At 37.4% G+C, this 22,519-nt stretch overlaps 1 protein-coding gene and 2 long non-coding RNA genes across 3 annotated transcripts; all 3 read left to right on the forward strand.

Annotated features, from left to right (window-relative positions):
- The first annotated feature begins 1,971 nt into the window (after window positions 1-1,971).
- LOC140007448 (uncharacterized) lies at window positions 1,972-4,675 on the forward strand. Its single transcript, XR_011814760.1, has 3 exons — window positions 1,972-2,158; window positions 3,711-3,794; window positions 4,521-4,675. It is a non-coding gene; the product is annotated as an uncharacterized lncRNA (long non-coding RNA).
- A 1,530-nt stretch (window positions 4,676-6,205) lies between these two features.
- On the forward strand, window positions 6,206-8,909 carry LOC140007449 (uncharacterized). Its single transcript, XR_011814761.1, has 3 exons — window positions 6,206-6,392; window positions 7,945-8,028; window positions 8,755-8,909. It is a non-coding gene; the product is annotated as an uncharacterized lncRNA (long non-coding RNA).
- A 5,565-nt stretch (window positions 8,910-14,474) lies between these two features.
- LOC113720217 (uncharacterized) lies at window positions 14,475-16,064 on the forward strand. The gene has a single exon (XM_027245158.2). It carries the CDS (start codon window positions 14,475-14,477, stop codon window positions 16,062-16,064), a length of 1,590 nt encoding a protein of 529 aa, XP_027100959.2.
- Window positions 16,065-22,519: the final 6,455 nt, after the last annotated feature.

Genomic DNA, 22,519 nt, shown 5'->3' on the forward strand with positions numbered 1-22,519 from the left:
GTAAATAGACCTAGGAGACTCTACGTGACCATTAGCATGGCTATTCCCATTAGCTGTCCATTTCCGTTTTCCATCCCTGCAAAATAATCACACCTTTTGGGTTAGAAATTTAATCACTATCTAGTTCGGATGTTGCTTATGCATGCCTAACCCAATCACTAGTTTGTCCCAAGTACCTCTTAAGGTATAACTTAATTATCCGGTGTCAGATCTTAAGGGTAGAGTATCTAATATGTCTCCCATATAGATCTCTAACCTAGCGCTCTGATACCAACTGTGACGCCCCCACTTCTCCCTAAGGCGAACCAAAGGGTATCCGCGGAATGCCTGCCCAACTCTTGCCAGAATTCAAGCAATTTCTGTTCAAGGTTATAGCAATGCCAGATGTCAACATCCAGATAATATAGATACAAATAGTGCGGAAGCGTTCAAGGTTAACAATATTTAACAATTACCCAATTCTTATATCGGGTTTCCATAATACAGCCCAAAATATACAATAGCCAGAAGTCTACTCAAAAGAATTGGAATCCTATTACAAGAGTACACAAAAAGGAATTTCCTCCGAATCTCATTCCAAGCCCAAATCCTGTTAAGGAAAATAAATCTACAGCGTGAGCAAAATGCTCGTGAGGCCAAGAACACACATGCAAGCACATTGTTCAAGTAACAATCCAAAATTTACAAGTCGAGCAATAATATATAAATAATTAACGATTCACTGAAAAGTAAACATAAACAATTCAAGGATACTGGAGCTCTCAGGAGCTATATCCCACTGGCACGATCAAGAACCTCCACGAATTGACACTCCATCAATCGAGTAGGTTTAGTACATAGAACTCCACTTAACTTGTCCCCTTTCACTTTACATACCCCTGTATCGGGCTCGCCTGTCATTTGTTTAAGGCGATACTACTCGAGTATGCCAAGCGAGCTCTCTCACTAGATCAAGCTTTTATTTTTTTTTATGGTTTAACAAGGAACCCGACCAATCCCATGTCGGCTCGAGTCCAAGGATGACCAATGAGATTTGGGCGTCCCCCAAGCATGTTCGGGTGTCGAGGAGATTCACTCCAGCGACGTATGCAGCCATAGTATACTATTTCAAGTCATACAAGCATGTGACATATTCAAGCAATTGAGATATTCAAGCATTTCAAGTACGAGTCATTTATTTCAAGCGAGAACGAGTGTGATAAAATACACTCTCGTCTCAAATTTTAAAATCTCAAGTACCAATAACAAGTAAATATGTATCGAGTTCACAGGAGTTCAAGTAAATATGTGAGGACCTAGTCCGTTCGTACGTTGAGATTAGGGTTATTCATTATTTGTACGGTTAAATTAAGGTTTTAGGGCTAAGGAGAAACCCTAATCTCGGCCAAGATTGAACACCCTAACTTTGCTTACGATAAAACCCTAGTTTATGCGGTATTCTAGTGTTTGTTTTGGCACAAGAAAAAAATAGGATTCGTTATAGTTTACAGAGGTTTAACAAGTTTGAAAATGGTTAGTAAACTCTGGATTAGCAAACCTCTAGTGTTACAATATTAGAAAGCTTAAATGGAGTTTTGTTTATCGCCCGTCTTTTCCACATTTTCTTTATTAGAAAATTCCCCAGATAATTTTATTGAGTGAATATACGTTTTAGATGATTTTTCTAGTATCGGTTAGTTTTTGAGACATTAAGAACGTATGTCGGATGTGGGACCCACTAGTGCGAAAAGTTCGGAAAAATTCGGCCAACTAGGTTAAGTTTTGAATACCGGGTTTAAATTACCGGGTGTGATGAGATATTTATTGGTATCAAATGGATTAGTGTGAGAGAGACAAAAAGTTAGGCATGAAATAATTATAGTGACAAGTGCCACTTTGTGATTGGGTTGGACTTTGACCTTTGGACCAACTTTACCAATAAATCAAAAAATTGACCAAAATTCATTCATTTTCTTGTCTTCCTTGGCTGAATTAGAGAGAGAGAAAAGAGAGAAAATCCCTTCATCTTCCACTTCAATTTCTTGTCCAAATTTTGAGTTTTAACCGATTAATTTGCAAACTACTCCATAAAACTTGCTTTCCATGTAGTTTCCAAGGTGTTTATGGAAGGATTTTTGGAGGACAAAGCCTAAGCTACCATTTTTCTTGAGTTTTCAAGGTATTTTACCAAGAACCTCTTCTTTACTTCAATTAATTGGTAATTAGTGGTTGAAAGTTGTAGTTTTGGTAGTTTATGAGTATATTTCATAGTTGGAAGTAGTATTATGGAAATTCCAGTTTAAGGTTTCATTTTTCCCCTTTCTGTCCGTTTCTGTTCGACCAGGTTAGAGGCCGAATTGGCCTTAGCACAAAACATAAAAGTTGTAGAGAATGATGTTTGCTAGTTGTCTGTAAAATTTCAGCCCAATCCGAGCAACGTAGCCTGTGAAAAGACCGAAATACCCCTGCTGCCCTGTTTCTATCCGAGAATGATAATCAGCTTCTGTAATTGGTTGTTTTGACCAGGAATACTACTGATTTGGTTGTTTATGTCTTCTTAACATTTATAGCCTTGTATCTTAGCTTTCCAATGGCTTTGGAATCACTTCAATTGGAGTTGTAGGTGCTGAGATATGACTGCATAAGTCAGGACTGCTGCAGTACACTTTGAACTGGAAAATCTTGGGTTGTTTTGGTAAATTTGACCTAGTTAGGATGAGAACTGGAATGTATTGTCTTCATTAAAGTTGTATATATTGATGTGTTTGAGGTTCCTGTAAAATTTCAGGCCAATCGGAGTAGCGTAGCTCATGAAAAGACGGAATTACCCTTGCTGTCCTGTTTTTACCCGAACTTGAAAACTGCTTCAGTAATTGGCTATTTTGGTTGGGATTACTTCTGATTTGGGTTTTTGTGCCTTCTTAGGAAATGTAGCCCCTTGAGTCCTGAGTATGCCTGTAAAATTTCAGGTCAAACAAGTTAGCGTATTCTGAGTTATAGACAAAACCCTCAGGCCTGTTTTAGACATTGGTTTGTGTACGTTTTGAATTTCAGCTTCTGCCCGTGATTTTTCGGTTTTGATCCCGTACGAACTGGGTGCTGATCCCTTCATAAGAAATTTAGATCTTGATCTTAGCTTCGAAACGGTATAAAGTACGCTGAAATCCGAGTTCCGTAGCCCCTGTTATGATCAAAACAATATCGCTCGTCAGAACTGCCTTGTATCTGGACAGTTCTGACGGGTACCTTGGCACTCGATTTTCGTTCTGTTCTGAGTGGATTCAAGTCTTGGCCAAAACATCAAAGTTTTAACCTTATATTTCAGCTTTCTAACGCCTCTGGAATTTCTTGATTTCGATTCCTGAGCCGTGAGTTATGGCCTTGCAAACAGGGCCTGTGTGGTAAACCGCAATGAAACAGCTGGCACTATTTCGTGCATTTTTGACCTATACCTATTGAGATCTGGGTTGAGATGTCTAAAGGGAAGTTGTAGCCCTTCCTCTTAGCTTCGCAACGGTACCTCATGTACCTTGATCCGATACTCCTAGCCTAACTTTTGACCAAAACGGTTTGAGATGGCAGTTGTGGCCGTTTCCGTTTGCCGTTCCGCGCGCGCGCGTGCGCCCCTTTTTGCCGTTTCCGCAAATTACGTGTGCCAATTTTGCCGTTTTACTTGTTTTGGATCGGTTCGTAGCCGTTTGTGACATAAGTGATAAAATCTTGTATTTCAGATAGTGGTGAGCTAGGCGGAGCCGGTGGGGCCCACTACTAGCGATCACGCGCGAAGCAATCTTGTACTACTTTTGGTATTTTGAGTAAGTATTCAGGCCAGTTTGGTGTGTTTTCTTTGCTATGTGTTTGAGATATGTGAAAAGGGCACTTAGACGAGGGTGTACTTTATCGCACTCGACCTAAACCCTAATTTGGATGTATAATTGTACTTGGCATATGTATATGAACCTTTTGGAACCAAAACCCTTGAGCTAGTGGCTCGGGGCGACTTTCGTATAAAGTTTGTGAAGTTTGCAAAGTTTGTGATTTTGAATACTTTTGTGAAGTTGTGAGTTTGGGGCGAACTCTTGACCTGGTTGGACTATTCGAGCCGGTTAGGGCTTGGTCGAAAGCAGTCCAACTTAGTCTGAGGTCACCAAGTTTGTAGGTTCATGTTATGAACCAATTTTGTAAATCCGGTTCACCGAGAAGGTGACCAAGTTTGTGACCCGAGCTTGTGACTCAAGCTCAAGTTTGTGATTTCGTTCGCCCGGGCAAGTTTGTGAGGTGACTGGCCAGTGAGGGTGATAAGGTGTCGGTGGGTGTACAAGTGAAGTTCTACGGACCATTATTTGCAGTCGACGGAGTGTCGGCAGGAGATCACGCATGGCACATGACTTGGCTTTGGAGCCATCTGTATCCTTATTATGTGATGTTACTTTTCTGCTTTTGCTTTACTCTAAATGTGTAACTGTTACGTGAAATTTATGCTTTCACCCCTGTTTACTTACTAAGCATATAGCTTACCCCATTCCTTTTGTTTTCCTTAGCAGGGGCCGACGCGGGGACTTTTGGCTCGTATACTAGTATAGTAAGATTGGCTTGTAATAGTTGAACAGTTAGGATGTTTGTTTTTTTTTGTTTTGGTGGTTTGACTCGATACTTTTGGAGAATGTAATTATAACTCTTTTGGGGTTGTATATATTGTTTTTAGTGCTCTTTCAAACTTTAAGTTTTGAGTCCTGGCGCGAGCTAGGCAGGCGGCCCGCCGATACCCTTGGGTTCGCCCTTGGGAGAAGTGGGGTCGTCACAGTTGGTATCAGAGCTTAGGCTTCCGATCTCTGTAGTGTATCCTAGGCTTGAAGTTTAGGATGCCGGACTGTGGGATACTTGGCTATTAAGGTAAATATTGAATGCTAAGATTTTGATATTGACTTTTGTATTTTTTTTCCATAAGGCAAAGTGGGGATTGAGTTGATTGCACTTGGAGATGGCCAGTCCCAGTGTGAATCGATTTGGTTCTTACTTAATATTGAAGTTAGCTATTTGGACCTATTCTTTAGGTTTGCACCCTAGGGCTGCCGGGGCGGTGCTAGTGGATTAGGTAGGTTCCGTAGGGGAGGCGCGTAGGGCCGTTGATGGGTTTTCCTTTTGACTATCTGATATGTTTATTTTGTTATATCTGCCATGTTATTTTGTTGTAACCAGTATGCCTGGTTTCATTTGTTACCCGGTGATTGACTACATTTTTGGAGCCGTAGTGCTCACGTAAATAATGGATTTTGCACCAACCGGATGTCGGATAACTTGTATATTTTTAGTGTGACTTTGTAAAAATATGTATATTTGAGTATAATCTTTTGAGCTTATTTGTTTGAACCCGGCTTTTGAACTTATTTGAGTACTTGTGTGGTTGTAGACCGGCTACTACTCGTGTGGTTGAACTTTTGAGGAATTACCTGTTGTGTACTTGACTGCTTTTGAGGATTATTTGATCTGATTAGTGCAAGTTGGAATTTCGAGGACGAAATTCTTTTAAGTGGGGGAGATTGTGAGGACCTAGTCCGTTCGTACGTTGAGATTAGGGTTATTCATTATTTGTACGGTTAAATTAAGGTTTTAGGGCTAAGGAGAAACCCTAATCTCGGCCAAGATTGAACACCCTAACTTTGCTTACGATAAAACCCTAGTTTATGCGGTATTCTAGTGTGTGTTTTGGCACAAGAAAAAAATAGGATTCGTTATAGTTTACAGAGGTTTAACAAGTTTGAAAATGGTTAGTAAACTCTGGATTAGCAAACCTCTAGTGTTACAATATTAGAAAGCTTAAATGGAGTTTTGTTTATCGCCCGTCTTTTCCACATTTTCTTTATTAGAAAATTCCCCAGATAATTTTATTGAGTGAATATACGTTTTAGATGATTTTTCTAGTATCGGTTAGTTTTTGAGACATTAAGAACGTATGTCGGATGTGGGACCCACTAGTGCGAAAAGTTCGGAAAAATTCGGCCAACTAGGTTAAGTTTTGAATACCGGGTTTAAATTACCGGGTGTGATGAGATATTTATTGGTATCAAATGGATTAGTGTGAGAGAGACAAAAAGTTAGGCATGAAATAATTATAGTGACAAGTGCCACTTTGTGATTGGGTTGGACTTTGACCTTTGGACCAACTTTACCAATAAATCAAAAAATTGACCAAAATTCATTCATTTTCTTGTCTTCCTTGGCTGAATTAGAGAGAGAGAAAAGAGAGAAAATCCCTTCATCTTCCACTTCAATTTCTTGTCCAAATTTTGAGTTTTAACCGATTAATTTGCAAACTACTCCATAAAACTTGCTTTCCATGTAGTTTCCAAGGTGTTTATGGAAGGATTTTTGGAGGACAAAGCCTAAGCTACCATTTTTCTTGAGTTTTCAAGGTATTTTACCAAGAACCTCTTCTTTACTTCAATTAATTGGTAATTAGTGGTTGAAAGTTGTAGTTTTGGTAGTTTATGAGTATATTTCATAGTTGGAAGTAGTATTATGGAAATTCCAGTTTAAGGTTTCATTTTTCCCCTTTCTGTCCGTTTCTGTTCGACCAGGTTAGAGGCCGAATTGGCCTTAGCACAAAACATAAAAGTTGTAGAGAATGATGTTTGGTAGTTGTCTGTAAAATTTCAGCCCAATCGGAGCAACGTAGCCTGTGAAAAGACCGAAATACCCCTGCTGCCCTGTTTCTATCCGAGAATGATAATCAGCTTCTGTAATTGGTTGTTTTGACCAGGAATACTACTGATTTGGTTGTTGATGTCTTCTTAACATTTATAGCCTTGTATTTTAGCTTTCCAATGGCTTTGGAATCACTTCAATTGGAGTTGTAGGTGCTGAGATATGACTGCATAAGTCAGGACTGCTGCAGTACACTTTGAACTGGAAAATCTTGGGTTGTTTTGGTAAATTTGACCTAGTTAGGATGAGAACTGGAATGTATTGTCTTCATTAAAGTTGTATATATTGATGTGTTTGAGGTTCCTGTAAAATTTCAGGCCAATCGGAGTAGCGTAGCTCATGAAAAGACGGAATTACCCTTGCTGTCCTGTTTTTACCCGAACTTGAAAACTGCTTCAGTAATTGGCTATTTTGGTTGGGATTACTTCTGATTTGGGTTTTGGTGCCTTCTTAGGAAATGTAGCCCCTTGAGTCCTGAGTATGCCTGTAAAATTTCAGGTCAAACAAGTTAGCGTATTCTGAGTTATAGACAAAACCCTCAGGCCTGTTTTAGACATTGGTTTGTGTACGTTTTGAATTTCAGCTTCTGCCCGTGATTTTTCGGTTTTGATCCCGTACGAACTGGGTGCTGATCCCTTCATAAGAAATTTAGATCTTGATCTTAGCTTCGAAACGGTATAAAGTACGCCGAAATCCGAGTTCCGTAGCCCCTGTTATGATCAAAACAATATCGCTCGTCAGAACTGCCTTGTATCTGGACAGTTCTGACGGGTACCTTGGCACTCGATTTTCGTTCTGTTCTGAGTGGATTCAAGTCTTGGCCAAAACATCAAAGTTTTAACCTTATATTTCAGCTTTCTAACGCCTCTGGAATTTCTTGATTTCGATTCCTGAGCCGTGAGTTATGGCCTTGCAAACAGGGCCTGTGTGGTAAACCGCAATGAAACAGCTGGCACTATTTCGTGCATTTTTGACCTATACCTATTGAGATCTGGGTTGAGATGTCTAAAGGGAAGTTGTAGCCCTTCCTCTTAGCTTCGCAACGGTACCTCATGTACCTTGATCCGATACTCCTAGCCTAACTTTTGACCAAAACGGTTTGAGATGGCAGTTGTGGCCGTTTCCGTTTGCCGTTCCGCGCGCGCGCGTGCGCCCCTTTTTGCCGTTTCCGCAAATTACGTGTGCCAATTTTGCCGTTTTACTTGTTTTGGATCGGTTCGTAGCCGTTTGTGACATAAGTGATAAAATCTTGTATTTCAGATAGTGGTGAGCTAGGCGGAGCCGGTGGGGCCCACTACTAGCGATCACGCGCGAAGCAATCTTGTACTACTTTTGGTATTTTGAGTAAGTATTCAGGCCAGTTTGGTGTGTTTTCTTTGCTATGTGTTTGAGATATGTGAAAAGGGCACTTAGACGAGGGTGTACTTTATCGCACTCGACCTAAACCCTAATTTGGATGTATAATTGTACTTGGCATATGTATATGAACCTTTTGGAACCAAAACCCTTGAGCTAGTGGCTCGGGGCGACTTTCGTATAAAGTTTGTGAAGTTTGCAAAGTTTGTGATTTTGAATACTTTTGTGAAGTTGTGAGTTTGGGGCGAACTCTTGACCTGGTTGGACTATTCGAGCCGGTTAGGGCTTGGTCGAAAGCAGTCCAACTTAGTCTGAGGTCACCAAGTTTGTAGGTTCATGTTATGAACCAATTTTGTAAATCCGGTTCACCGAGAAGGTGACCAAGTTTGTGACCCGAGCTTGTGACTCAAGCTCAAGTTTGTGATTTCGTTCGCCCGGGCAAGTTTGTGAGGTGACTGGCCAGTGAGGGTGATAAGGTGTCGGTGGGTGTACAAGTGAAGTTCTACGGACCATTATTTGCAGTCGACGGAGTGTCGGCAGGAGATCACGCATGGCACATGACTTGGCTTTGGAGCCATCTGTATCCTTATTATGTGATGTTACTTTTCTGCTTTTGCTTTACTCTAAATGTGTAACTGTTACGTGAAATTTATGCTTTCACCCCTGTTTACTTACTAAGCATATAGCTTACCCCATTCCTTTTGTTTTCCTTAGCAGGGGCCGACGCGGGGACTTTTGGCTCGTATACTAGTATAGTAAGATTGGCTTGTAATAGTTGAACAGTTAGGATGTTTGTTTTTTTTTGTTTTGGTGGTTTGACTCGATACTTTTGGAGAATGTAATTATAACTCTTTTGGGGTTGTATATATTGTTTTTAGTGCTCTTTCAAACTTTAAGTTTTGAGTCCTGGCGCGAGCTAGGCAGGCGGCCCGCCGATACCCTTGGGTTCGCCCTTGGGAGAAGTGGGGTCGTCACATGAGACAATTATGAAATTTTCAGGTTTAAAGTACCAACTTTGGAATTTTGTTCGAATATTGAAATGGACTCAAAATAGCACCAAAATTAGCAGTATTACACTACCATATAAGGACTATTTTTTTGCCAAATTTCATACATAAATAAGCACAGGAAGTTGGTTAACCAAATCTCCAAATTTCTAAAATTTCCAAGGCAAATCTGCCTTGTGAGTTCCGTTTTCCGTTTTCAAAACGTTTGGCTTACAAAGTACCTCAAACATGGTCCATTTGCATAGAAAATATCTAATTGGCATCCAAGACAAAATTTATGGGTGATTAACACCAAGAATTTCGAGTACAAGTCCCAAACCAAGATTAGTTAAGAATTTAGCCCAAAATGAGGAATTTTCTCATTGAGTCAGTTTCAAACTTTGGCCACAACTAACTCAATTCAACTTGGAATTGAGCATGGTTGGTAGTGTTGGAAACGACATTCATAAAGTTACAATTTCTCAGAAGAAATCATTTTCAAAATCCATCCACAACTAGCTCACATTTGAGCATCAAGTTGTAGTTTGTATTCTGCCTTCTAGTGAACAACGAAACAGGATAGCAGTTTTCAAACGAATAGTTTGGCTCACACAATTGGAACCAGGATGTACATTTTATACCAATAGAAATATGGGAATGTCTAGTTTCCATTGCCACAAACGGCACTCGATTTCGACATCGGAGTAAAGAGTTATGACCAAAACAACAGGACTGCCTGGGTAATCCGGGAAAATTTTCCAGTTCTGCCAAACTTTGGAAATCAACACATTTGACCAACCAAATCATGTTATTTTTCAATGAAACTTTCTACACCATCTATATAACATATATACATTATAATCAAGCCATTAGAATGTCAAAAATTCGCACCAAAGGTCACGAACATGGCAGGGGTAAAATGATCACTTTTGCTCATTGCACCGTCCTTGAGTTTCTATCAACAACCCAACATTATCCCAACAATTTAAGCATTAAACCAACATTAATATCATCAACATTCACCAAATCAGTCCATCCAATCCAAGTGGGAGTTCATAGAGCCCACACAACAATTTTTCCAACATAAACAAACTACCCACATGTGACGGCCCCACCTCCGCCTTGGGCGTACCCCAGGGTTCGACGGGTCACCTGCCTAGCTCTCGCCGGGACTCAGTCGTTCACTCAAACAAATCCGAAATAAAATCACAAGAATAAATATAGCAAAATTCGAAAGCTTAAAGCGAAACTTATATACATTGCTGTCTCAAAAGGAAGTACAACCATCGAATGTATAAAGGTTCTCACTTCACCATACAACCAGCCCGTGCCAAGTCCTAGGGCGAGAACCATTACAAAAACAAAGAGCTAGACCAAGCTAGTCTATACGGGCTCTCGTCCTTGCTCGCCTTTCCCCTGCTAAGGAAAACAAAACTAAAGAGGTGAGCTAAAATCTCAGTGAGATTCTATATACAAAAGCAAGTAATTGAACAAGGACATTAATCATGTAAGAACAAATAATCAAGAAAACATGTCCAATATAAAGCAATGATAATACATTCATTAAAAGGATACAGCCTCACAAGGAGCAATTCGTTCGTTTGTTCCCTATTCATTCCCTTATTCCTCCAATTATAAAAAAAAATACATCTTTGTAAGTAAAACCCCTTATTTTTGACGTTCGTTTGGTCATTCTCATTCACCTCCTCCTGGACGTTGGCCAGGCTTTCCCCCCCATCCGGACGTTGACCGGACTCCACCCATCCGGACGTTAGCCGGACTACAAGGTAATACTCGAGTATACCAAATGTTCACCCAGGTCACCATATCGCCCGACCGAGTCCGCTTCTGGGTCGAGTCGATCGGTAACAAGGGCAAGGGCCCAATTCAGCCAAAAAGGCTTACATTCATGCGCAACTAGTATTTCAACATTTAATCACCGAAAATTTCATATTTATGTAGGTCGAGTGCGATAAAGTACACACTCACCTATGAAAAGTTCATTTTAAAAATCATAGAAAACAATTAACATTTAATCAAATATTCACAAATAATCACATAGTCACAAAAATCCTCATAGTGATAGAAACAAAACGTATATAGAACACTCACATATTTAAGCAAAATAATGTCCAAAGTATCCTCCCGGATAACACTCTCAATCGCCAAGAAACCCTAATAATAGCCAAGAGAAAATATGACAGTTAACCCCTCCAAAGTTTAAGTGGACCAAAGAAAATTCAAATAACTACTAATACAAAGTGTAAGTATAGTTTTCTAGTCCTTGAGCGTAAATATGGGCAGCACGCCCTTTGTATTTTCCTATTTCCAGCCATTTATGGCTTCATTATTTTTCTCATTCAAACCCAAAGGTACACACACAACAATCTAACTTCAATTACCGTCCAATAGGCTCAAGACAATACAAGGACAAAATTCAAGTTAATAACAAGTGCGGAAATAAGCTTTAGTAAAAGACAGATTTGATGGGTTTTTGCGGAACAGGTACATCCGAGGCTACGCTTATCGGATTGAGGTGTAACTTATACCAATTCGAAGCTAAGACAAAATTCTACAACTTCCATGAGGTCACTTAGTCAAATTTCTAGTGTAACCTGGTCAAATTCCCAAATTACAGAGCCAACTTCCAACTATACGGCTAATTATCCGCACTGCACTAGAATGGTCATATCTCAAGCTACCAAGGTCCGTTTAAGGTGTTCTTGGATGCTTTGAAAAGCTAAGACAGAGTAAAAAAACTTTTATGTTTTGGTAAATGGATAAATCAGCACGGATCCTAGTGAATAAACATGATAAACTGGATGAACTGACTAAAACGGAACACTGGAAACATCCTAAAACAGTGAGGGTAATTTGGTCTTTTCACAGACTACGTTACTCCGATTGAGTTGAAATTTTGTAAACACCTATAAAATATCATTCTCTACAACTTTCATGTTTTATGCCAAGCCTAATTCGGCCTCTAACCTAGGGCAAAGAAACCGGACAGAACAGTACTGAAAATTTCCAGAAATCTGGAATTTTGGGATTCAAAGGAAACTTTCTTCATTTCTTGCTTCAATCACTACCACCATCACTTATATAAACTTAGATACAACATATACCTCCATACAACAAGTATAGGCAGCAAAAACCTCTAACTCTAACTCATGTAACTCAAGAAAACATACACTATCCACCCAAAACATGATAATAGCTATCATCCACCACAAATCTATGGTGCCATGCCATGTTAAACAAGATTAAGAGTAAGAAATGGGGAAAACAGCATTATTACCTTGCTAAAATGACTACCAAGAGCAGCCTTAGCTTTTCCTTCCAAAATTTCACCAACACACTACTAGCTAAACACTCAAGGAAGGTTTTAATCGGTTTAGTTTTTTGTTTCCTCACTTGGATGATCCAAATTCAAGATGGATTAGGCAGCTCTCCCTTGGGTTTTTCTCTCTCTCTCTCTCTCAGCCAAGATAGCAGAAAAATGAAGAAGAAAGACAGCTCCAAGGTGATAAGAAGGCAAGGAAAAAAAATATCAACTAAGGGACCATAGGGTGGTGACACTTACATTTTTTCTCTCTCTCCCTTACATTTTTAGCCACAATTTCGGCCAAGAGGATGAATATGAGGGGGGGATATTTTGCAAAAATATCAAGGGTGTGTGGTGGTAAGGAAGTGGTGGTCAAGTGGTGGGTTCAATCGGTAGTGATCGATACTCGTCGGTTCGGGCCGATTTTCTTAAATTGCGTATACTAGGGTTTCTTTTTCCTTCTAATTACTATCTTATTATTATCACTTCTAATCATATAATATTTTCTCATCCAAAAGTCACTCTTAGCTATCAAATTCGATCCTCACTCGGTACCGAATAGTCATATTACGGAAAACGTGAAAACCCTAATTCGCGCTAACTTAAAACGAAAAGGAAAAAAACCTTTATTTTCATGTTCATTTGCACTTATTGTGGGGTGATTGGGTGGTAGGGCTATTATAAAATCATAAGTTCCAAATAAAAGGAAGTTTTAAGAGAAACATGAGGGATTTTACAATTCCAGTGATTAAAATTAGGGTTTCAATTAAAATATGAGAGATTTAAGAAAACAGGTTAGTCACAAGTAAATTAGGATTTTTTGATTAAAATCTCAGGGTTTCTAGTCTTTTAAAATAAAATAAGGTTTTAAATCAAACCCAAAGAAATACACTTTAGTATTTTTCTTTACAAATAACCTCCTAATTTTCAGGGTATCACACCACATGCATGCATGAGTTTATATGTGCACTACTACTTCCATAAAACAAGATTCGAAGGGTTGATCGTCACTTATTCTCCTAGTTGTGCAAGACAGAAATTTTCGGCCCTCCTTAGCTCAAGAAAACCATGGAAAGCAGCTCCTTTTCTTAGCTAGATGCAATCTCCAAGTGTTAAGCTAAGTGTGGTCAAATTTTGGTGGTGTTTTTTTTTGAAGAAATGAAGATGGAAAAATGGAGAACTTTGAGTTGTTTCTCTTCTCCCTTGGCCAACTGGTATGGAGTGAGGAGAGAGGGAATGTTTGATCAATTAAACTTCCAAGAGAAGCTACAATGTGTGGCCACAAATCACCCAAAAATCAACTCTCCGTGCACGCGTTTTGTGCTCGATTCCTCTCGAGTTTATTATACTAGTGCATTAAACCTCTAATGTGCTTATTTTCACGTAAATATTATTCACTTTTAAAAGCTCCAAAATAAGGGTCTAAAGTCCCTCAATTAAATCGTGCGTGTGAAAACGCGTATTTCCATTTTAAGCGCGATAAAGTGAAATCTCTAAGAAATTCTTATAACGATGGTACTAATAACTATCACTTAAATACTTAAACATAAAAATACCTATTTTAAGTCCATTGTGCAAGCCTCTAATTTTCCAAATTTATTGTATTCTCGAATCGATTATTGACTTCAATCGCGTATTCACTATTTTCACTTAACGAGTTTCCAAAAATTAAATTTTGAAACAAGTCACTTTAAAAATATAACGAAACTATAAACCCATGTAATTAGGTCTAAAGAGGTTAGAAAATAATATTCGAAACAAACGGACCATTAAATATTTAAATAAGCTCGAAATGGAATTTAAAATAATAAACTTTTGTGAGTTCTCACATCTAGCAATTTCTTAATCTTCTTGAGCGGTCCTTCATAGTAAGTGCATTACAGTCCTCAAGTTTGATTTCTATTTGAAGTGAAACTACCATTATTTGGATCTAACTTGTGATATTGTGAATGCATATGCTTTTGTTGGGTTATGGACATATTATGCTTTATTTAACTAGTTCTTTATAATTATCATCTTTTTGAATTTTAGTGCTATTTTTCCAACACAATTCCTCTGGGAAGGCTTGTCATCTAAACTTGCACCTTGGTATAGCATGTAGTTCATATATGCCAGGAGGAAAAATGGATAAGGGTTGGATGTTCCTGGCTGATAGATGGTGTGATGAATATAGGAATGGGTTAGAGAAATTTTTGACAATGGCAAAACAGCACAAAGGTGATAAACCAAAGGTTAGATGTCCATGCAGAAAATGCAGAAATGTGAAGTACTACTCTGTTCATGTTGTTGAGAGTCATCTGCTATATAAGGGGATGGATAGTACTTATACATATTGGAAATTTCATGGGGAAACTCTGACTAATGAAAATTCAAATGTTCATTCATGTTGTGATAATAAGCATGAAATTAATGCTAACAATGCAAAAGTAAATGATGACAAAATGCAAGAAATTTTAGAAGACATCTATTGGGGGACCTTTAATGAAGAAGAATTAAATGGTGGGGGCAATAAGGAGGTTTCTTTTAGAAAAGAAGATGAGTTAGAAAAATTTGATAGATTATTTAAAGATGCTAAGCGAGCCTTATATCCTGGCTGCAAAAAGTATTCAATATTACTTTTTGTTGTAAAATTGCTACACTTGAAGTTACTCAATCGATGGAGTAATAAATCTTTTACCATGCTTCTTCAACTATTGAAGGATTCCTACCCCGATGATAACTTACTTCCGTCCTCTTACTACGATTCAAGAAAGTTATTGGGGGGCATTGGGTTGCGGTGTGACCTGATTCATGCAAGCAAGAATGACTGTGTTCTCTTTTGGAAGGAATATGAAGGATTGGATCATTGTCCAAAATGCTTGCAATCTAGATGGAAAATAAATGATGGCAAAGGTAAAAAAGTTCCTCAGAAGATTCTTCGCTACTTTCCTTTGAAGCCAAGACTACAGAGACTATTTATGTCAAGAAAAATAGCATCTTCTATGAGATGGCACAAGGAAAAACGAGTTGAAGAAATAGGGGTCTTATGTCATCTAGCAGATGGTGAATCATGGAAAGAGTTTGATAAGAAATTTCCATGGTTTGCTGAAGATGCTCGAAATGTTCGTCTTGCATTGTCAAGTGATGGTTTCAACCCTTTCAATAATATGTGTAACTCCTATAGTATGTGGCCAGTGGTGCTCATAAACTATAATATGCCACCTTGGGTATCAAAAAGAGAGCCTTATTTCTTCTTGTCACTACTTATTCCAGGTCGTCGGCCACCGGGAAAGAATATTGACGTGTTTTTGCAACCTTTGATTGATGAACTGTTAGAATTGTTCAAAGGTGTTTGGACATATGATTATGTGACTGAACAATGCTTTCTTCTGCATGCAGCACTTATGTGGACTATAAATGACTTTCCGGCTTATGGGGACTTATCTGGTTGGGTGACCAAGGGAAAAATGGCATGCCCTTGCTGCAATGATAAAACGGACTATCGGTCATTGAGAAACAAGATTGGTTACTTGGGCCACCGTCATTTTTTGCCTGATAATCATGTATGGCGAAATGATGGAAAAAAATTTAATGGCAGGGTAGAGAGAAGGTTGAAACCGCAGGAATTGTCAGGTGAAGAAATTCTTGAACAATTAAAAGTTGTTGAGGGTGTAATATTTGGAAAAAATCCAAATACTAAGAAAAGGAAGCGCAGTCTTGAAGAAAGAAACTAGACTAAGAAGAGCATATTTTACCAATTACCGTATTGGAAAGATATTCCACTAAAACACAACATTGATGTTATGCACACTGCTAAGAATTGGTGTGATAATATTATGGGAACTTTGCTTAACTTAGAAAACAAGTCAAAGGATATAGATAAAGCTCGGTGGGATTTGCAGGACATGGACATTCGGCATGAGCTACACTTACATCGAAGAAATGGCAAGCTTGAAAAGCCACAAGCATGCTATAATCTGTTACCAAAAGAGCGACAAGGTTTTTGTGAATTTTTGAGTTCAGTGAAGTATCCTGATGGCTATGCAGCTAATATATCAAGATGTGTCAACATAAAAGATGGTAAGATATCAGGATTAAAGAGCCATGATTGTCACATTCTTTTGCAACGAATGCTTCCTGTCGGATTGCGCAGATTCTTGTCAACAGATGTGTATACTTTAATATGTGAAGTAACCAAGTTCTTTCAAGATATGTGTTCAAAAAAGCTTAGATTGGAAGAGATTGAGAAATTAGAAAAGAACATAGTAATGATATTGTGCAAGTTGGAAATGATCTTTCCACCAGCTTTTTTCGATATTATGATCCATTTAGCTGTTCACTTACCCCGTGAAGCCAAACTTGGAGGGCCTGTCCAACATAGGTGGATGTACCCTTTTGAAAGGTAAGTATGATTCTTCTTAATATCACTTCCTAAAAATATATTAGCTAAGTTAGATCACTAACTGCTATATATGCTTATAACAGTCTTTTTACACATTTAGGTACCTCGGAAGTCTCAAAGGAACCGTGAAAAATAAAGCCTATCTAGAAGGTTCAATTGCAGAAACATATATTGTCAATGAAAGTTTAACTTTTTGCTCCTTATATCTTGATGGGATTGAAACAAAATTCAATCGATCGGATAGGTGTTATGATGGAGAAAATCCTGCTCATGACAAGTTATCCATATTTTCCCATAAAATTCGTCCAATTGGATCGCCTCTAGGTGCCACTTTGACAAGGGATCAATATAATTTGGTCCATTGGTATGTTCTTGACAATTGTGATGAATTGCGACCATTTTTGCTGTAAGTAAATCTTTGTCACCAATAATTTAGTCGAACAATTTGAGAAATGCAGTTTCTAATTATGCACTATGAACAGTGAGCATGAGGAAGAGCTAAATAGAAGAAATCCATCAAACCTCTTTGAGAGACAGAAAGTTGAATTTCCATTATGCATTAGAAAAAAAGTAAGATATGCTCTTCTTATTAATAAGGAGAAGATTGCTTTAAGACTAAAATTTTGATGTTCACTAACTGCTATTTATGCAGATGAAGAACTTGCATGATCAAGGAGACTGTCAAGTGAACAAAGATCTATATTCACTTGCAATGGGGCCAGATATTCATACCACCATGTATCCAAGTTGTATAGTTAATGGAGTTAAGTTCCTAACTAAGGAGCGTGATAGTCGTCGAAAGGCGCGAAATAGTGGTATACGTACTGAGGGAGAGCACAATAATGAAATTATAGACTTCTATGGAATTGTTAAAGAAGTCATGTGGCTAAGATATAGGGGGAACTGCCAAGTTCTTTTATTTGGGTGTGAATGGTTTGATTCTAGGACAGCTCGCTGTGATAAGTATTTCACAAGTGTTAACTTTGGGAAAAAATAGTATGCAAATGAACCTTATGTTCTTGCTACTCAGGCCACCCAAGTTTTCTATGTTAAGGACACAAAATTGGGTGGAGATTGGCATGTAGCTCTTGTTGCAGATCACAGACATATATGGGATCCATCACTTTTCCAACCTACTGATGAAAATGATCCTGAAGATGCATTTGGTAATCATGAAGCATACCAACAGAATGAGTGTTCAGAAATCATGTTTGAAGTTCAAGACTATGAAGCATTTTCATTGGACAGAGCTGATGTTGACCTAAAAACCATTGATTTAGAGGATACTGCACCGGGTGACAAAGCTGAGAATAAGTTGGATGATTTCATTAATGATGATATGATTGATGAAGAGTCAGGAAGCACAAGAGAAAGTGAAGAAAAACCTTATTTGAGCTTTAGTTCTGACAGTGACATAGAGTGACTTATGACATTTGTTTTGTAAAAATGAAGTGTATCTGTACCACTCTTGTTTCATGAAAAAAAATCTATTTTGTGTATTACAATCATTATCAGTTGCTTTTTGTGTCCTTCCATGATAGCTAAAAGTTATTTTGTTTCGCATGTTGGGTGCATCCTTTATACTTGTAATTTTATTTGAGATACTAATAGTGGTCTAATATAGATGCCAGGCAATGCGTTACGGGCAAGGCAATTTGAAAAAGTTGCAGCAAGCAAACAATCTAATCCGGCATCTAAAGCACCAAAGGTTTGCACTGGGGATCAGCTGATGCAAAAGTCTTTCACAGTGAGAACTAAAACTTTTCCTACAATTGCTTAGATTTTACTCACATTAGTGTAATAAATTTAATATGTTGTTTTTGTGTCTATAAAGCAGGTAGCTCCGGGAGAAACAACCTCTAACCACATCCCTCATGGAACATCAAACATGGAACCAGTCATGAATCTTTTCATAGACATGGCATCTGCTATAGTAAGTTTTTCATTTAATGCCTGTATCTTAAGCAATTAAGATTGTTATTCTATTACTGAAGATCATAGCTAATGACATTATATCTCATCCTAGGAGGGGGCTAGAGTTCTACAATCTCAGCAAGTAACAAACAAGCCTCCAATTCAATCCTTCAGGACTTTCCAAACAATATCTTCTCCATCTGCTAATCTTTTTGCCTCTCAAAATTGCCCAGTTGGTGTAATGTTGCATTTATATTCATAATGTCAATATGATTATTTTGGCTAAGTTACATTTTTTTTTCAAAGACCTCTGTTCATAGCTAACATGATCAATTGTTTGTTTGACAAAAGGAGCTATCAGCTAATGAAATTGAAGCACAAAATGAGTCTGCTAACCACAATGCAGCTTCATGAGTGGCAAACCAAATTACTTAATCAACAAATAATGAACATGATGCAGATCAGGTCCATAATGCATCCAATTCAACAGGAACAAATGCAGGTGATTTTAACCTTGTTGATATTATAAATATGTCCTAGTTTTGTAGATGTTAGCAATTAGTATTATCCTAAACTGCTGCAAACTTTCAATTTCTAGATACTCACCTTGTTCTTAGCATTATTAGCCCCTAGAAAGCGTGGACCCAATCGAAATATTAGGCTTGAGAAAGAAGTAAGGGCAAGAAGGGAGCAAGATCTAGAAGGTGAAAAATACAGACCACCAATATTAATACCTGAAGATGAGAATGCACCTGTTGGTGAATGGAGTGAATGCTTTGCAAGAGAGCTTGGTCTTATCCTTAGGGAAGATAGTACGAGTACAGAATTGGACAGCCATGGACAAGTCAGCCAAGGAGGATCTTTATGAACGTGCAGTGGTATGATACATTTAATTCATTTCGTATCATTTACAAGTTTCTAAACTTAATTTTGTAAATTTTACAGGACACATTTAATTTGGACTGGACAAAGCCGCATGTTCAAGATGCTGTTAAGAATCAATTTGGACGACTGTATGGAAATTTTAGGAACAAATGTCATCAACACTACAAAAAGTATGGGGGAGGTGCAAATGGAAGGGCCAATCCTCCTGTCCACTTTCTTAAGAGAAGGGATGATTGGGTTTGGATCTGTGACAATATCTTTGACAATGAGGATTGGAAGGTAAGTAAATATCTATGCATTAATTTTTGTTAAAATAACTCATGCATAGAGAATTGAGTTCTTGACAAGATCATACCTTGTATATTAGACTCGTTCAAGAACTAATGCACTTAATCGTGCAAATCTGGAGTATGTGCACAAGCTGGGATCTAAGTCTTTTCCACAAAAACGTCATGAAATGGTAAACTCGCATCCTATATTACCAATTTGCTGTGACAATGGGGTCAGAAGTTCTTAAATCCAGTCAAAATGAAAATTTTCAAACATATTTGTGCATTCATATGTTGCCTATTTTGTCAGACCAATCCAGAGAGAAATGAGAAACCCAGTCTTATTGATTTGTTTGATATCGCATACAGAAATAGAAAAGGATAGTCCTCTCGTCTTGCTGAAGAAAGGCATGTAAGTCATGCATATCAAGCAAATTTGTCAATAAAAAATATTTTAAGTTGAGAGCTTATACTATGGTACAAATTTTATATCTTGCAGCAAGAAATGATTAATTTGAAAAATCAACCTATTTCTGAAAATGAGCCACCAATGTCTGAGGTTGAGATAGTTGAACAAGTTTGCCAAAAAAAGTCCGGTTATATCTGTGGGAAACCTCGTGGAGTTAGACCTCCATCTCGAAGGCAGTATATTAGGGGAACCAATGGCAGCAATGATAGACAAATGGAGAGCATCGTTACTTAGCAAAAGTCACAACTGGAGGCTGCACATTCTAAAATTGAGGAACAACAAACTCAACTTCGGCACCTACAAGAGTCAATAGATTGGTTGATGGCAGAAGTGAAAAACAGGACTGTAGCTAATGCCAATAGCTAATTTTATAAATTAGCAAGGTAAGATATTCTAAATTTTGAATCCTGATTAGTAGCTAAAATATCTAGTTGTATCATCATTCTTTCAAACAATTTAGTTTGTGATGTCACCAATTTGTGCTTCTGTGTGATGATGTTAGTACAAATCTCAATTAATATGAATGCATAGAGTCAGTCCTCTGTTATTTCTAGTAATACACTATGACAAAATGATGAATGGATGTGATGCAAGTTATATGTGATTTTGGAAAGCAATATATGGGTAGCCAAATACATGGGAAGTTTTAGTGCTGAGAAATGTAGTTGAGGCACAATGGTTTTAGTAAAAAATTTCATTATGTTTGGAAAATTTCTTACATTAAATTTTTGTTTTGCAGGTTTATTTTGGAGATTTTGGATGGAAATAGGCTGTGCAATCTAGAAGCAGCCACTTGAGCTTGAATTGTTTTTGTAGTTTGGCTTGTTTTGGATGTGGTAGATGATAAAATATTTTTGAAGCTAGGCTTATTTTTGTTTAAAAGGTGTAATGGTATGTGTTTTCCTTGCTCTATGTGGCAATTTGTCTTCTTGACAAAAGTCCTGTAATTCAATTCTAAAAATGCTTGCAGTTAATTTTTTGCTTGAATTTAGCTTGTTAATATGTGATTTTTCTGGTGCAGGTTAACATTGCGAATTTGGAAGTAGGTTGCAATCTGGAAGGCACCGTGAAAGTGTTTAAAATGTTTAGGTGGCTTGTTTGGGATGTAATAGGTGACAAGACCTTTTGGAAGCTCAAGTTTGTTTTAAACGGTGGTTATTTTGGAAAGGCACAATTGCTGTTCATGTATTTTTGAAGTAATGACTTCAACTTTTGGTCATGCATAGGTGCTGAATTATGATTAAATGTCACACGTCCCTTTTTCCATCCTAGTTTATGCTTATTGCTTTTTTAGTTTCAATTTTGCATTTTATTATCTTTTATTAATCCATGTAATGAAAGTGGGAAAGTCTAACAATATGTAATACAATTGCCCAAGATTTTTGGAACTTGGAGAATCATATAGACCAAATACTTTAAATCAAGCGTATTTATGGGTTTTGAATTTTATATCTACCAGCCAAACAATGCAGGCATGTAAAAAGTGTTACACATGGCTCATTAGCTTTCACAACTCTGTCAAAGAACTTCAAATTTCATGAAACGGTTGTTATGTACTTCTTTTGTCCTTAGTTGTTATCATATTTTTACTTTATTGATGTTCCAAAATAAGAGTTGCTATTTCAAATTAAATACATATTTTTTAATTTTGCCATTTGAAAAAGTTTTTTTTTAAATTTCCATACACTTCTATTAAAACAGTATTTTGAATTCAAAGGATATATATGTTATTCATCAATGCCACCTCATCTAAACATAATGATTATCATATCTCCATATAAATTTGGATTCCCAAAAAATGACTCTAATATTAAGATTGAGGGAGTACTTTAGAATCTTGTCACTTAACATGGAAACAAGGGGAAATGATATCACAAATAATATTGAAAAATTAATTAATCTATATATGCATTGGTATTTGACAAAATTGGAATATAGTTAAAAGTCACATTTATTATTTTGGTCTCAAAACAATAAAAATAGAGTTGTTTACAATGATTAATACTCAATGAAACTTCTAAAGTACTTTATTTCAATCAATTTTGTAATTAAGGAGAGATTAAGCCTATTACACAAGACTTTTTTCTTAATAAATAAATTACATACTTTCGTAACAATTCAAGAATCAATTGATAGGCACTGTGAAGCACTTGTTACACGAAATTCTTTTTATAAAATACGATTAAAATTTCATCATAAAAATATGAGTTTAGAAGAATAACACATATAATTTAAAGTCACATTTCATAT

Source organism: Coffea arabica, chromosome 5c (assembly GCF_036785885.1).
Source record: "Coffea arabica cultivar ET-39 chromosome 5c, Coffea Arabica ET-39 HiFi, whole genome shotgun sequence".
Lineage (NCBI taxonomy): Eukaryota > Viridiplantae > Streptophyta > Magnoliopsida > Gentianales > Rubiaceae > Coffea > Coffea arabica.

Excerpts from the sequence above, each read along its gene's own strand:
- LOC113720217 (XM_027245158.2), top strand. The coding sequence starts at position 14,475 with ATGGATAAGGGTTGGATGTTCCTGGCTGATAGATGGTGTGATGAATAT.